Here is a 14,311-nt window from a genome sequence, read left to right as displayed (position 1 = left end):
CTGAACTTCACAGCTGCTTAGTATGAGCCTTGATGAAACTACTAAAAAGAGTATTTTTTTAGGTATTTCTTCATGTAGTATTGAAAGAGCTCATGAAAACAGCTTAGAGAAGAGGGTAAGATTGCAATTAACAGGCCACAATATTAACACTGAAACAGGTGATGAGAGCTCCTCTGCAGTAACTTAAGGATTGCTGATTGCTGTTTTTCTGTGCTGTCCAAAGCTCTTACCAGAAACAAAGTATTTTGACTAGCAAACGTACTGAAATCCCTGGGTTCCTTACATAAATTCATTAACACGGAAGGGCTCAGGGTGGAGGATGATAAACAGCCAAACCTCAACAAAACTATAGGAGAGTATTATGCTTGCAAGAGTGTTATACTCTGCCCTGACAAAGATGCCCACTTTCTCAACGCATGGGAGAATCATCACCTGATGTCAACCAAACATACTTTGGAAGCATCAGGATATTAAGTTTACCCCGAATTTAAGGCATGAAGTTAGCCATCAGAGGACAGATAAATAGATTAATGGAATCTTCTAACTGTGGTTCAACTAAAAGCAAAAGATTATAAATTTCAGATCAGCCTATGCAATCTATTAATCCTTTTTAGCTTTACGTTGTAACAAGTTTGCAATACTACTTATTTTTCATTTTGTAGGATAGTGGTAGAACAGAAAGCAAGCATTTCATGATGTCTATGAAACCTAGGTTTTGAGAATGAGAATCATATTTTATTTTAAATACAGTCTAAGACAAGTTCAAATATGCGTCCAGCTGAGATGAGAGCTATGAGCAATACAGAAGTGAAGGTGTCACAACCTAACACAACCTTGTCAGAATAAAACAGATCAAGCAGTATCTTGGGTGTCATAAAATAAGCATCACCTTAAAATATGCTTACCCTGAAATTAGTAAATTCCACTATCAGACAGGTGTTCAGACAACACAATGTTAAGAACAACATGCAAATTTAGAGCAGAACATGCTGCAATACCGGTTTTGGTTTCAAAACTCATTTGCAGGATTTCTATCAGAGGAAAAAAACTGTCCACTGGTAGAAAGCAGCAATAATGCTCACTGCAAAAGTACAGGTTGTTTGAGGAGGATTTTTTTGTTCTTGTTTGGGGTTCTTTGTTGTTGTTGTTTGGGGTTTTCTTTAGGTTTGCTTTGGTTTGTTGGTTGTTTTTTTTAAAGTAAATACTCTCAAATTCCAAACACATATATTCAACTGCTTGAGGCCTTCATGTACTCTGGTACACAAAGAAAATAGAATATCTTTAACACAAAACATAATGCATCATCTATACCTCAAGAGGCTAAACTTAAACTGTATCCTATTGAAGATCAAACAGATTTACAGAAAAAAATTCATTAAAATTTCTACACAACAAAGAAGTCCCTCAAATATTTAAATAAATGGAATTTTTTAAAGTTTACAATTTTGCACCTCCCTGAGGGCCAGTGATTTAATTTATTATTTACTTATTCTTGACAGATGATGGATATGACATACACTGTGCTCTTTTTAAAGAGATGCTTTAGCTATTAGATTGCCATATAAATGAGCAGCCTGTCAACTATTTCACTGTGGAACTACAAAAAAAAAAAAAAGTACTTCTCAGAAAAACAAGCATGTTCCTCTTGAACAGACAAGGAAAACCCCCACTTGATTAGTTCTACTGAAGAAGACTTAATCAAGAAGTCATCACAAATTATTACAAGTAGCTAAAAATCATCGTGATAACATGCATTTTGCTCAGTATTTCCTGCATTTAATCCAATAAAAAAAGAAACTTTACAAAGATACATCCAATCCTAATTCAAAATAATGGAAAAGGTTGCCATATTTCTTACTAAGCTCTTCCAACAGCATGCTAAAAAGTGTCTTTTTCAGTATCCGCACTGATCTCTGTTATCTGCCAGATAAATAAAGCCCTTTTCTACGCATAGATAATAACTAATTATGCTAAAGCTGCCTCTTAACCAGCTCTCTGATAAGTAACTGCAATCTTAATTACTGGCTCTTGAGTTAAGGATTTTTTAATTATTAATTTATTTTTAAGATCAGAAGTCATTCCTACAGAGCATTCTACAATTTCTCTGAATGAAGTTTTGACCCCAGAAATGGATACACTGTCCCCAGAAATGAAATTTGTGTGTGCTTTGACCTTGTAAGTTTCTGTAAAAATAGAAATTATAAAAAAAAAAGATTCAGTTTTATATTCTGTTTGGCAATTAATTTTATGTATGCCTGTAGTAGGTCACACTAAAGGTCCTGAAGCCCACTATGCTGGCCCTGAAATAGCAAACAACAGATGCCTAGAGAAGAGAAATAGCACCATGTGTCAGTATTTCTTCAGAATATTATCATGACCTTAAGGGTCATGATAGCTTTTGGGAACTGGAGCTAGAAGCATTATCTATGTTTAACCAATCTAACAGCTAAAATTTTAGGAGACATTTAGAGAATGATGCCTGCAACGCAGCAGATCTCTTGCTAATAAAACTAGTCTGTTTCTTTACAGAATAAATTAACAAAGAATTGCAAGACAAAAACAGATCAAGGAAACAGTACATCTGGCTCATGTTATGCTCCCCTATTCCGGATACTGATACCATACTCCATCTGAATGCAGCTCAGATGGATAGCTTAACAGAAGGATTTCCAGTACGTATTATTTCCAAAATGTGTTATAGTACAATGAAAACAGATTTCGTACTATATTCCTTTACATTAGCACATGGAAGAGATACTTGCTTGAGGATTCACAGACAGTCTTGATTTTAGTAATGATGTGAAAAGTAAGCCTTAACAGCCTCCTAATGCCAAGTATTGATTGCCAGTCGGGAAAAAAAGACCAAGAAGGATTACAATTATGAACAAGAAATTAATTTCACTTCAGAGAAAAATCTATCCAGACAGAGAAAATGAGGAAGAGAACAAGTTCCCAATAGCTAGAAGCAGATCACATGACATGATCTCCCTTTCTACCCTGAAAGAGGGTAGATTTAGATTAGACGTAAGGATGAATTTCTTCACTGTGAGGGTGTTGAGGCACTGGCACAGGTTGCCCAGAGAGGTTGTGGCTGCCCCATCCCTGGCAGTGTCCAAGGCCAGGCTGGATGGGGCTTTGAGCAACCTGGTCTAGTGGAAGGTGTCCCTGCCCATGGCAGGGGGGTTGGAACTAGATGATCTTTAAGGTCCCTTCCAACCCAAACCATTCTACGATTCCAATTCACACCTTTCAAAGTAGACAGAGGGCAGCACGTAAGAACATATGACTACTGATTCTAGCTTACAAGGGTATTTATGAGGACATATCCTTTAATATTTTGGAAGGTTATAACCAAAACCAAGGTTAAAACAGCCATGGAACCTATTCCAGAACTACTTTATTGTTGTGCAATACATTAAGAAAATTACTGAGTAAGTCAACCTAGCTATGTGAACCTGTATTACCTCAAGATACCTGAAAGACTCCATTGAAATGAAAGATGTAATAATCTAGTAAGTGCAGGGTCACAATATAGTACGAATTTCTGATGCTATATAACTGTACCAGAACTCTTGACCTTTTTGTGTGCGGTTTTTTTGTTGCCTTTTTTTTTTTTTTTTTTAAACACCTTCACAGATCCACAGAATACCATGAAAACAAAATCACAGTCATGCAGAAATATCTCCCTCAACCTGAGATAACCTAAAACGAAGATCTGTACGAGCAGTCATATATATATCAATTTAATTCCAGGGCATTTGTATCATCCTTCACTTTCACTTCTTCCAATCTTTCAGAGTACTTCATGGGCGGCAAAAGAACAAACACCAATAGGAATTTTACCCACCCACTCTATCACACTGTTGGTACTATCACAAATACCTTACTAACACCTTTACCTTTCAAAAGGAGTTTTAAGAGCTGGGGAGGGGCAGGGGGAAGCAAGCATATCCAATGTGGCTACTCAGCTTACTAAAGAACAGGGCTCATCTCTTACTGCTTTTTCAAATAGAAGATGGTTCAAGAAAGTCAACATAGAATCCTGGATGAAGCAAAAATTGCTGAAAAGCCAACTGATTGGTTAAGTGCTTCATTAAAGTAAAAAAAAAAAAAAATTCAAGTAAGAACAGCCATGTGTCAGCCCAGAAACATTCAGCAACTAGAACATGGCATTTGTTTTTCCATCAGTAATTTATGGTTTCTGTAGAGATCACAGTCCTATCACCATTTTAAGAAAGTTAAGCTGAAATATTGTCACTGGTTCAATTATCAACTGAATTAGGTAAATATCCAGCAAGACAAAAGGATCAGTGAATTTATTTCATTACCATGTCCTGTCAGTAACCTTAATGCATGTTGATTACTTTCTAAACAGTTCAGGGAACTGCTTTTGAAGGAGCTAAGTCATCCTCCATGATCTTCAATTCCACCCCCCACAAAATACACTGACTTAAAAAAATCCAAACAAACCAAACCAACCAAAAAAGTCCTTCTTCCCTCTAGCTAAATTATATAATAGCACTCTTCACCCTGGTTAAAAATCTTCTTTTAAGGAGTAATTACCAGTAAAAAAAAAAAATAGTAAATTACCACACATTTCTGCTAGGGTATGCCAGTTTCACTTTTTCTCGAGCCAAACATTTTTCAGATCCCAGTCTCCTTGGCTTCTCAGAGTTACTAAGCAATTGTTTCACTAGCTTAGATGCAGTGACACCGAAAACGCCTCATTTCATAGACTTGCACAAACTTTCAAACAAATTACACTGTCACTTCCCCAAGAGTATCAGTCATCTAATAAGACTGACATAGTAACACAGTAGATCCAGTCAACAACCACCCCAGTGTTCCTGCAAAGCACTTAGTTTATCTTCACCTTAGAACAGAAATCTTTGGTTGTCTGAAAAGTCAATTTAGTCTTAAGAGAAGCTCCTTGCTTCATGTCATATTATTTATGGCTTATTAAATTGTATCAACATTTCCAAACCACCAACTGGATTTTCAGCTCTCAGTAATTACCTCTCCCATTCCCCGAGATTCTAGGGCAAGAGCTTGAAACTCATGATTCATCTCATCCACAGATCGAACCTGTAGGGGGGGGAAAACAAAAGAGCGATCCATTAGTCAAATATATTTTCAAAAGTTGAGTTTGTAATACTCCTCAAGATTTCTGACAACTGAAAGCACACACAAAATTTGCTACTTGATCTAGGCTGAACATGAGTTTATATTTCGTGAACAGATACAGTTAGTGACCAATTTAATGAACCATGCTAATATAGTAACATGCAATAAATCCCAAGACACTTTAAAATATTAATCTGCATATATCCGGATGCATATCAATCACTATGGAAACAATGACCAATATTACGTTTCAACAAATGCAGAAAAAAGTGAAATTAAAGATTTGGAGACAAAATATCCTTTGGAAAGGAGATGATCTGTTGCACACAATGTGACTGAGTACACTTAGCAGCAAACAAAGAAAAGCTCACAAGACAGGTCACAAAAGCTACTAGCAACATGTTGCTTTTGAAATCTTGTAATTGAGTGCATTATCACAATTCCTTGTGCTTTCTTCCAGGAAATAGCACTCTTCCTTCTCTGTGTGTTGTCTTTTTTTGTTTGTCATAAATATGAAAGGTATATTACTAAAGCAAGAGCTGCTGCTGCAACAAACCACCTCCTTTTCCACAGCATGCAGACACAATGCACTGGGTGCACTCTTTCCTGAGAAAATGGTTTCCACAAGGAATGTTCAAAGCCATGACAAGCTTAGAAAAACAAATAAAAAAGGGAAATTCAGAGCTGTTTCTCCCCTTCCTTTCTTTCTCAACAGTGAGATGCAGCATGGCAAAATGGTAAAGTTATTCAAGTTCAAAGTAAAATTAAAGTTTCCCTCCCAATACTAGTCTCTCCTGAGGAGTTAATTTCACCAAGCAAACCCATACTTTTATTAACAAATAAAACAAAATGAAGTTACTCCATACAGCTGATAACACGTTACAATCACTTTTCAAAAAAGACTCAAACACCAGGCAAAGAAACAATCTTCTGCTTTTAATATTCTGGTGCAAAATGCCAATTTTTTCTTAGCATTTGTAAAGTGTTAATTACCTGTCAATAGATGTTCTATTCTCAAAACTCTACTCTCAATATATTGTTATTACCCCATAATCATTATAAGCCATTAACTTCTGAGGTTGAGTGTCTCTGCAGTTTTGAGGAAGAAATTTCACAGCTCAAAGAAATATTCCCTCAGAAAGAACATTATTTTAGTTAAGATGGATTCTGAAACCAATCCCCAACAATTTCAGTGAGCTATTGCAGAGCAAATTTAGTTTCATATTTTCAAATTTAGTGAATTAGGGGAGCGGTGGATCTTAAAAAAAAAATTGCACCTTGACCTTTTTTCCAGTGATGCTGACATTTAAGTCAATCAGGTTGATTTTATTCTTTCAAAAAGTGAAAGCAGATTTTCACGTATCCTTAAAAAAGCTAAAGACTTTTTTCAAATTAATTAAATAAATAGATTATTTATAATCTATGTGAAAGAAGCTTTTTTTTATTACCTCTGAAGGATAATAAAATCTTTGTGCATGCACACAGAAAAATTAACTGTAGAATAGGAATTATTTAGAAAGAAAAATCAGAAATTCAAATTTTGAAGACTTCTGATTTTGGATATCACAGTTTCTGAAAACAGAATTTCTTCTACAGATGGCTGAGAGAGTTGATTATCTTACCATAAGCCACTCCCCATGATAAAGTCATGTACTTCAGTTTCAGTTACAATCAAATAGTAAATTAGATACTTCTGTCTCAAAGGGTGGTTTTGATCTAACAGTATCTCTAAAGAAAATTTGTAGCTAATGCTTGCCAACTATATTTGCCATAAACACTACCCAAATCACTGTTAGATAGAAACAGCCAAGCTTGAAAGATGTTGAAGTTTTTTGGTTGTGGTTTTTTTTTTTGTTTTGTTTTGTTTGTTTGTTTTTGTTGGTGTTTTCTCCCCCCCCTCCCCGGGTGGGGTTGGGTGGTGGTGTTTGGTTTGGTTTTGGGTTTTTTTTGTGTGTGTGTGTGCTGCAATACCTAATACCAAATGCTTATTTTTCCCAATTCAGCAAAGTTCAAAAACATAGCCACACACACTTCCAAGTCTCTAAGAAAAGACAATCCAAGAATCAGGGTAATAGCACAGCTAACTTCCCCCCCCCCGGCGAGCAGTTCAGAGTCAACTCTAAGAAACTGAAGTTTTCTGAAACTGTAAATAAACTTTAGTACACTGAACATTGATTTTGCCCACTGGCCCCTTTCTTACAAACATGAAATTTAAGTTAGTGTTATCTATTGCTATCAGCAGCAAGAGAAACAATACAGTCCTTTTACTGTAACAAAGAGGGTCTCCATTTCTGTTTCCATCAAGAATAGCAGCCCAGAAAATCCTGTCCCATATCATGAATACATGTTTCACAGATCAGTTTACAGATTGGAGAAAATACAGGCAGCACTAATATTTTCTGAAGATCTGCTTTTTTCAATGCTAGCCCTATCACTACAACAGAAGAAAACATCCAGAATAATGACAACCAAGCTACATCTACTACATACAAAGACATGCCCTCTCCTTGAAGGAGAAACTTTGGTTAGGATTATCCGTATTACCAGGAAGTTTTATTTTCTCTAATTCAATGCCAACATTCACCCAATTAATATGCTCCAGAAATAAACATTTTTAATATATACTTTTTTTACCTCAAATTCAGAACATTCAAAAAAGATTTTATCTATTTTTATTCATTCCCTGTCATCTGGAATAATTCATAAATCAAAAAAGAGGCCTATGAAACATACTGCTCAACATTTACAATTTTTTCCCAGTTTTGGCTGATTACATCTTTTTTTCTTGTTGTTTTTTTTCTCATCCCACAATCACTCTGAAGACTCCTCTTTCTCCATTTACCACCTACCTGCTTTTGGGATTAGCTGCTAGATCTAACCTTAGTTTTCATGAGTTGACTGCTAATAAGCCTTTCCAACTAAGGGAAGGTGGCAATGGTTCCACACTTCTGATACACATCAGATCATTCCACAGGGCCCCCAAATTATGCACAAATGGATACTACACACCCAAGCAGTCTTTAGGTATAAGAATTCCTCACATGCTGCTGTTAAATAGATAGAACTGTTTAAGCGTACCCATGAACTTTTCTGCTTTGACATCCTGATAGAAAATTCTGATCTTTTCCCCGTTCCACAGAAACTGGATACAACATACCAGTATGTATTAGTTCATTTTTCATCACAGCATTAGGAATGAGATTTTAATACAGAGTAAAAACAAAATTATATTTTTTTAGTAGACTCTTTCTTCCTAAAATTTACACTCTCCCCCTGAAATTCACAAAATTATTTATTTTAAATCTAGAGTCCTACGCAAAAACCTTCCTTTACTCTGTCAAAACTCCTAGTGAGAGTAGTTATCTCACTTCTTTCTGTATTTCACTACTACCTCATGCCATGCCCACAAGATAATCCTCAATACTGAATGCTGCAATGTTCAACAAATAAATTGAGTTCGTGACAGAGCTGAGCACATCTAGCCAGCTACTGATGAATGGGACAGTCCTTCCATCCTTCCCCTAATAGCTTTTACCACTCCCTTGCAATGAACTCAGTAATCATTAAGTAAAAGGTTTGATTCAGAATTTTCTTCCTTCTTTTTCTGTGCATGAGAATTTCACCAGAATAGAATCATCAATGGTTTGGGTTGGAAGGGACCTGAAAGATCATCTAGTTCCAAGCCCCCCGCCATGGGCAGGGATACCTTCCATCTTGCTAAAACACCCCAGCAGTAAGACCACTAGATTTGACATGGGGAAAGCAACAAGGAGAAATTGGTCTGGAGCAAGGTGGAATAGGAATACCTGCTTAGTGGCAGATAGATGATAAACCAGTAACATGAAACCATGTCCTAGCATAACTCAGGACAGAGTTCAGGAAGCAGACTGTTGACTGGATAGTCATCTAGCATTACCACAAGAAACACTGCTTAAAATAATATCCCATTTCTGGAATCCAGGCACCTAGATCCAGACCTATGGAGAAGTCCTCTCTCCAATAACCCCAAATCCTGCCAGAAATAAGCTTCTAAACATTTCCTTGCAAAAGCAAAGATCAGCCCCTTCTTTGAAAAAAGAGCTGGAGAATAATAATAATAAAACCACAACCGAAAAAAAAAAAAGATACACGAAGATTTCATTTTTAAAATCAGAAGTGGTTAAACCAGCTAACCAGAAAGAGGTAAAGACACATCTCCTGCATGAAGAAATTTCAAATCTCATCCCACCCCTCCCAGGTGAATATTTGAACCACCCTGACAAAGAAAAGAACAACAACATATTTTGAAGTTGAAGTTGTGGTACTAGGCCATAAATTCAACACAAAACACCTGGCAATGACAGTACTGTGACTGGAAATAAAAGGAAGCTTCTGTTCACATTGCAAATGCTTGAGCTTTTTTCTTTATTTTGCTGAATGCTTTAATGTAAAATATCTTTTTAGTAGTTTCCTACAGGGGTGGCTCTTCTGCAACATTTATCTTATTGTGTATGATATATGCTTATGGCAGAGACTTAGAATTACTAGCAAGTGTAAAACTAATTCAAGAACACTAAAATGACTATATTTTAAAACACAATACATAGTTAAATACTGTCTTGTAAAGCCATGCCAGACACTTGACTACATATACAAATAGCTCATTTAACATTTCAGATGGGTAGCCAGCAAGAAAGTACTAAATAAAAATAATATTTTAATACAAATTACAACATTAGACACAAACCTAGTAGAGATTTATAACAAAGGACAATGACAGAAAACTATACAATAAGCCTAAACTGCAAATCCTCAAACCTCTATTATCAAATATTGTAGTTCAGGGCTGTACATAGACATTTCTCCTCTAGAATATTTTGCCAAATTACCTAAAATCACCTTATTTTGGCTTAGAAGATAGTGCATCCAGATAAAAAAAGATGCTCAGCAGCTGAAGAGGCAACCACTAGCGTCACAACTGAACTATGTTTTGTACACAAGTTAGTTACAAAGTACTAAATATTTTCTATAACATTTTAAGAAAACAAGGCATTTGTTTGATTAAAGCTGCCTTTGGCTAGATGCATCTTCCCATACCTCTTTCAGGCATCAACGAACCAACTGCCAAACTGGTTAATAAAAGTTGCTGCTCCCGAGTAATTCAAGTCTACAGGTATGTTGTATTTTGAAAAGAGAGAACATTTTTTGAGCACCATATGTAACAGTACTGCAACTGCAGACTTAACTAAATACTCCAAAATGGAGCAGTCCAAGCTCCTTAAGCAGTCTGAATAAACAAGATGTTAGGCATTTCTGACAAAACACTTAAGCAACCAATAAATCCTAACACACATTTCCATGGTTATAATCTCAAAAGCATAACATCTTCCCCCAGTAAGTTTTTAACAGTTTTCATTGCATTAAAATATAGTGTTCTAAAACAAACTCAAACTTTTTGGAGGCAAGTGAGTAATTCTTCAATCCGTGTATTTTAGGCTTCTTAACTCATTCCGAGATTGAGCTATACTTTTGCACTAAATGACCCTTAATACATTGAAATACTCTAACAAAAACAAATTTAGTTTGTCAATGTAGTTGGCCTGGCTCAGCAATCACTCCGGATCTTAATGTTCTTCTGTTTTATTTCCTTGTGAACTTTGTATTCTAAGTTTAAGAAGCAATCCTACCAGTGCTGAAGACACCAACAATGAAAAAAATGAAACTAGGAGATTTCAAGTTAGGGTTTCTGCAGCATGTAGCAAGGGAGGAAAAAAAAAAAAAATATACACACACACACTCAGCAAAAGCACTGTCCAGTCTGCTGAAAAAGCTAAGTCACAAAGGGGGAAGGTGATCATAAGAGCTGACACTTGTATACACAACACTGACCAAATGTTTTGCTTGCTTTCTTTTCCATAGGAATATCAGTAATCTCCAGATTACTGACATGCACACAGGAGAAAGGAATTTTCTAGGTTTTTATCAACAGCACATATATAAAAATATATACAAAATTATGCTGGATAGCATCTCACAAGTCACTGCCAAGTCTGGAAATTACAGATCTACTTGCAACAGACCACAGAGAGCAAGCAAAACAGGAAAAGGAAGCACCGACACCTGTTTCAGAGCTGTGTGATGGTTCATTGGCCTAGCAAGATTCAGGAACCTTGGGTTCTGTTCCCAGCTATGGAATTAAACATGCTCTAAGAAATAGGTAATTGCACTCATTCCTCCTGAACATGAACTTTTCCATCACATAAGAAACTTATCTCTTCCTAGCACAGGCTTTCATGCCAGTCTTCCCACCCAACAAGTTCAAATTCTGCCCTAAGAGTGGCAGAACTATTAGCACAAGTTTTTCTAACTACTGTCAGGTGTCCTCAAGCTCAGGATTTTAATCCCTACAGGCAAATACTGACAGAACTACCAGCCTCACATAAATTAATAATAATGTGTCTGTACTGAAACCAGATTTTATAGTTACACTGTTTGCTCCGTTTGAAGAGCTAAAGTGATATATTACAACATAAAAGCAGGGCATATAGTTTGTACTAAGTAACTTAGCAAGTTTCTCAAAGTCTTTTAATCGTGTAAGAAACTATCCACTCAAAAGATTTTCTAAGAAATGTACAGAACAGGAAGTCAGGGTGACAGGAATTGCACAAGTTTGTAAAATAAAAGTCTAGAGAAGGGACAGACATAAACTATAAAAAGTTTATATGTAATTTTACAAAATACAAGAAAAAACATAAAAACTTGTCCAATGAGAGCTTTTGTAAACAGGAAATTATTTTAAAAATTTTAATTAAAACAATTGATTAAAATAATATTTATCCATACATTTTTAGCTTATTATTTAAATGAGCTACAAGAAAAGGTAACTCTTCAAAAAAGTGGCTGACTGATCCTTTACTGCTTGTAAATCAAATGGAAGAACTGTCTTTCATACAAGAAAATCTACAGGTTTCATCTTCAATGTGAAATAGTTTAGGTGTAATCCCATCTAGTTTGGTGAGTCTCTTAACCTTCCCCCTGCTGCACTCTCAGATGTGTATATTATTCTGCACCTCTCACTCCAATGTTCCTGCATAAATATATCACAAACAAAAAAGGAAGACGCTAAATATATTCAGCAGTTTGAAAACAAAGCTGTGAAATGAAACCTGAATTGCAGTTCTCGTCTAAACACACTTATTATTTAATTGGTGCCGATTACTTAATATATGTACAATTTTTTTTCCCTAATTTTAAAATTCTACACTTTTCTTATTAAGCTAGTCAATTAGCATCACCTTCCTAGAACAGAATAATAAATGCCACCACTATTCTAACAGAAGTTTAGAGGAATTCATGAGACAAATTTCTAACCTTGTTTTTCCATTCTACACTAAAAGGCTTTGTCAGTGAGTAATAACACCATACACCTACTTCTATAAGGAAGTGTGACATTAATTTACTGCATTGCTGTTTTGAGACATCAGACTTCATTACTACATCATTAGCTCTTATTCAAAAACTTTATTTACTAAGTTAAAAAACTTAACAAAAACCTCAAGTGCTCTCTAGGCAACATGCTATTAAAAAAAGGCTTAAAAAAACCTTTTCCTTTTCTGAAGATGAAAACTGTATCAACCCAGAATTTATCTACACACAACCAGGAACTAGGGACAATTTTTCTCAATCTATATTGTCATGATTAATGAAGCATGTAACTTTCCTTCTAATAGAAAGTCAACAAGCTTTTATTAAATATGTTAAGAAGAATCAGAACAATCAGAATGTACAGGCCTAGAATCAAGTAAAATTTCCATAAATTAACTTTCTACATTACAATCAAGACTTTTTTTGCTGTGTTTTCTTTAGATAACTAAATTATTTTCACTCTTCTATTTGCCACCAGAGAATACGAAATAGAACATCTCCCCCCTGCCCAAAAAGTAAAAAAACAAGCTTTAAATTTTTGTTTCAAAAATTATGTATTTTTTAGTACCATCTTAAAAAGAATGTGATTTTAGGGAATCCCATGGAACATAACTGATTTATAAACAATATCATTTATACCAAGAAAAAGATTTTGTACATACATATATACACACCCCCTCACACACCTCCCCCCCCACTAAAAGTGGGGCTGATGAAATGACAGAAGTCACTCTGACAGAATTTCCAGGAAACAGTTCTGTGTTATTGTAGCACTGATATCAGGAAAGATCCTCCCACCCCCAGCAATTCTGTATATATAGCAATCCCCTTCTTCAGAGCATTTACTTTCATTTCCTTTACTCCTGAACATGGCAGATGTGTTTACTATAACATTCATTTTTCAAGGATATAGTTTTTAAGAACACTAGATGCAAAAACTGAAGTTCCGCCAGCAATTCTCCTGCCCAGAAGTTTCTAGCATCATGACTTACTTCTCCCTTGCAGTCCAGTACCCTTTGAACGAGCTCTGTTGTTTTTTTTACTCCTCCAGCAGGCAAGAAGCAACTAATACCAACACAGTCTGATCTTCTCAAAGTGGTTGCTAAAACCTGAGATGAAGAAATGGAACTACCTAGTCTTTAGGCAATGAATTGAACCGCGAGTAGTACAAAAAAGAAATTCAGAATTTTTAGACTTCTCACTCCACTATGAATAACTAGTTGTTCTAAAGACAGCTGCTGATAAAACACACAACTTCTCTGTAACACCACCATAAAATGCCAGTGGAAAAAACCAGAAGTTCCAAATATATGCCAATCTGCTTCAAAATCTACCTTGATTCTTCAAGCCTTTAAACTCTGCATAACCTCAAGGACAGCCACAGAACAGTAAATATGTTTCTTTTAACGTATTTTAAAAGAATTACTATAGGGAAACATATGTGTTTTCTACTTTATCTGCCTACAGCAGAGGAACGGACACAAAGAAATTGCTGTTATCAATTTTTTCAGCTGTTTTCTAAGGATGTTCTCTTTGGACAGTATGTGTATTTAAACTAACCATAGATTTCTACAATTGCCTAAAAGCTGAAAAAAAACAGTCAACTAAAAAAAAACTAAAGAGAGTACTTCAATAAGCCTCATTTCTAATTCAGTAAGAGCAGCAGCTTAGCCTTGGACATTAATATCTCATTAAATGTTGACTAGCATAGTCCTTCAAAGGACGTAAAAAAAAGTCTAAAATAACACCCAAGACTTTATACTGATGACAGTTAAGCTACTGG

The 14,311-nt window shown here is 35.6% G+C and overlaps 1 protein-coding gene across 12 annotated transcripts in view; it reads right to left on the bottom strand.

Annotated features, from left to right (window-relative positions):
- PUM2 (pumilio RNA binding family member 2) overlaps positions 1-14,311 on the bottom strand; it is a 77,481-nt gene that overhangs the window by 43,113 nt on the left and 20,057 nt on the right. For 11 of the 12 annotated variants that reach the window (XM_041128738.1, XM_030036872.1, XM_030036873.1 and 8 more), the window contains one exon: positions 5,017-5,085. In XM_041128738.1, the coding sequence (XP_040984672.1) occupies positions 5,017-5,067 (51 nt within the window). In that variant the 5' untranslated portion in view covers positions 5,068-5,085. Of the gene's footprint in view, positions 1-2,758; positions 2,762-5,016; positions 5,086-14,311 lie in introns of those variants that run through there. The other variant, XM_041128740.1, reaches the window with a different exon arrangement.

Source organism: Aquila chrysaetos, chromosome 15 (genome assembly GCF_900496995.4).
Source record: "Aquila chrysaetos chrysaetos chromosome 15, bAquChr1.4, whole genome shotgun sequence".
Taxonomy (NCBI): Eukaryota; Metazoa; Chordata; class Aves; order Accipitriformes; family Accipitridae; genus Aquila; species Aquila chrysaetos.
This window is presented reverse-complemented; position numbering and strand designations above follow the sequence as displayed.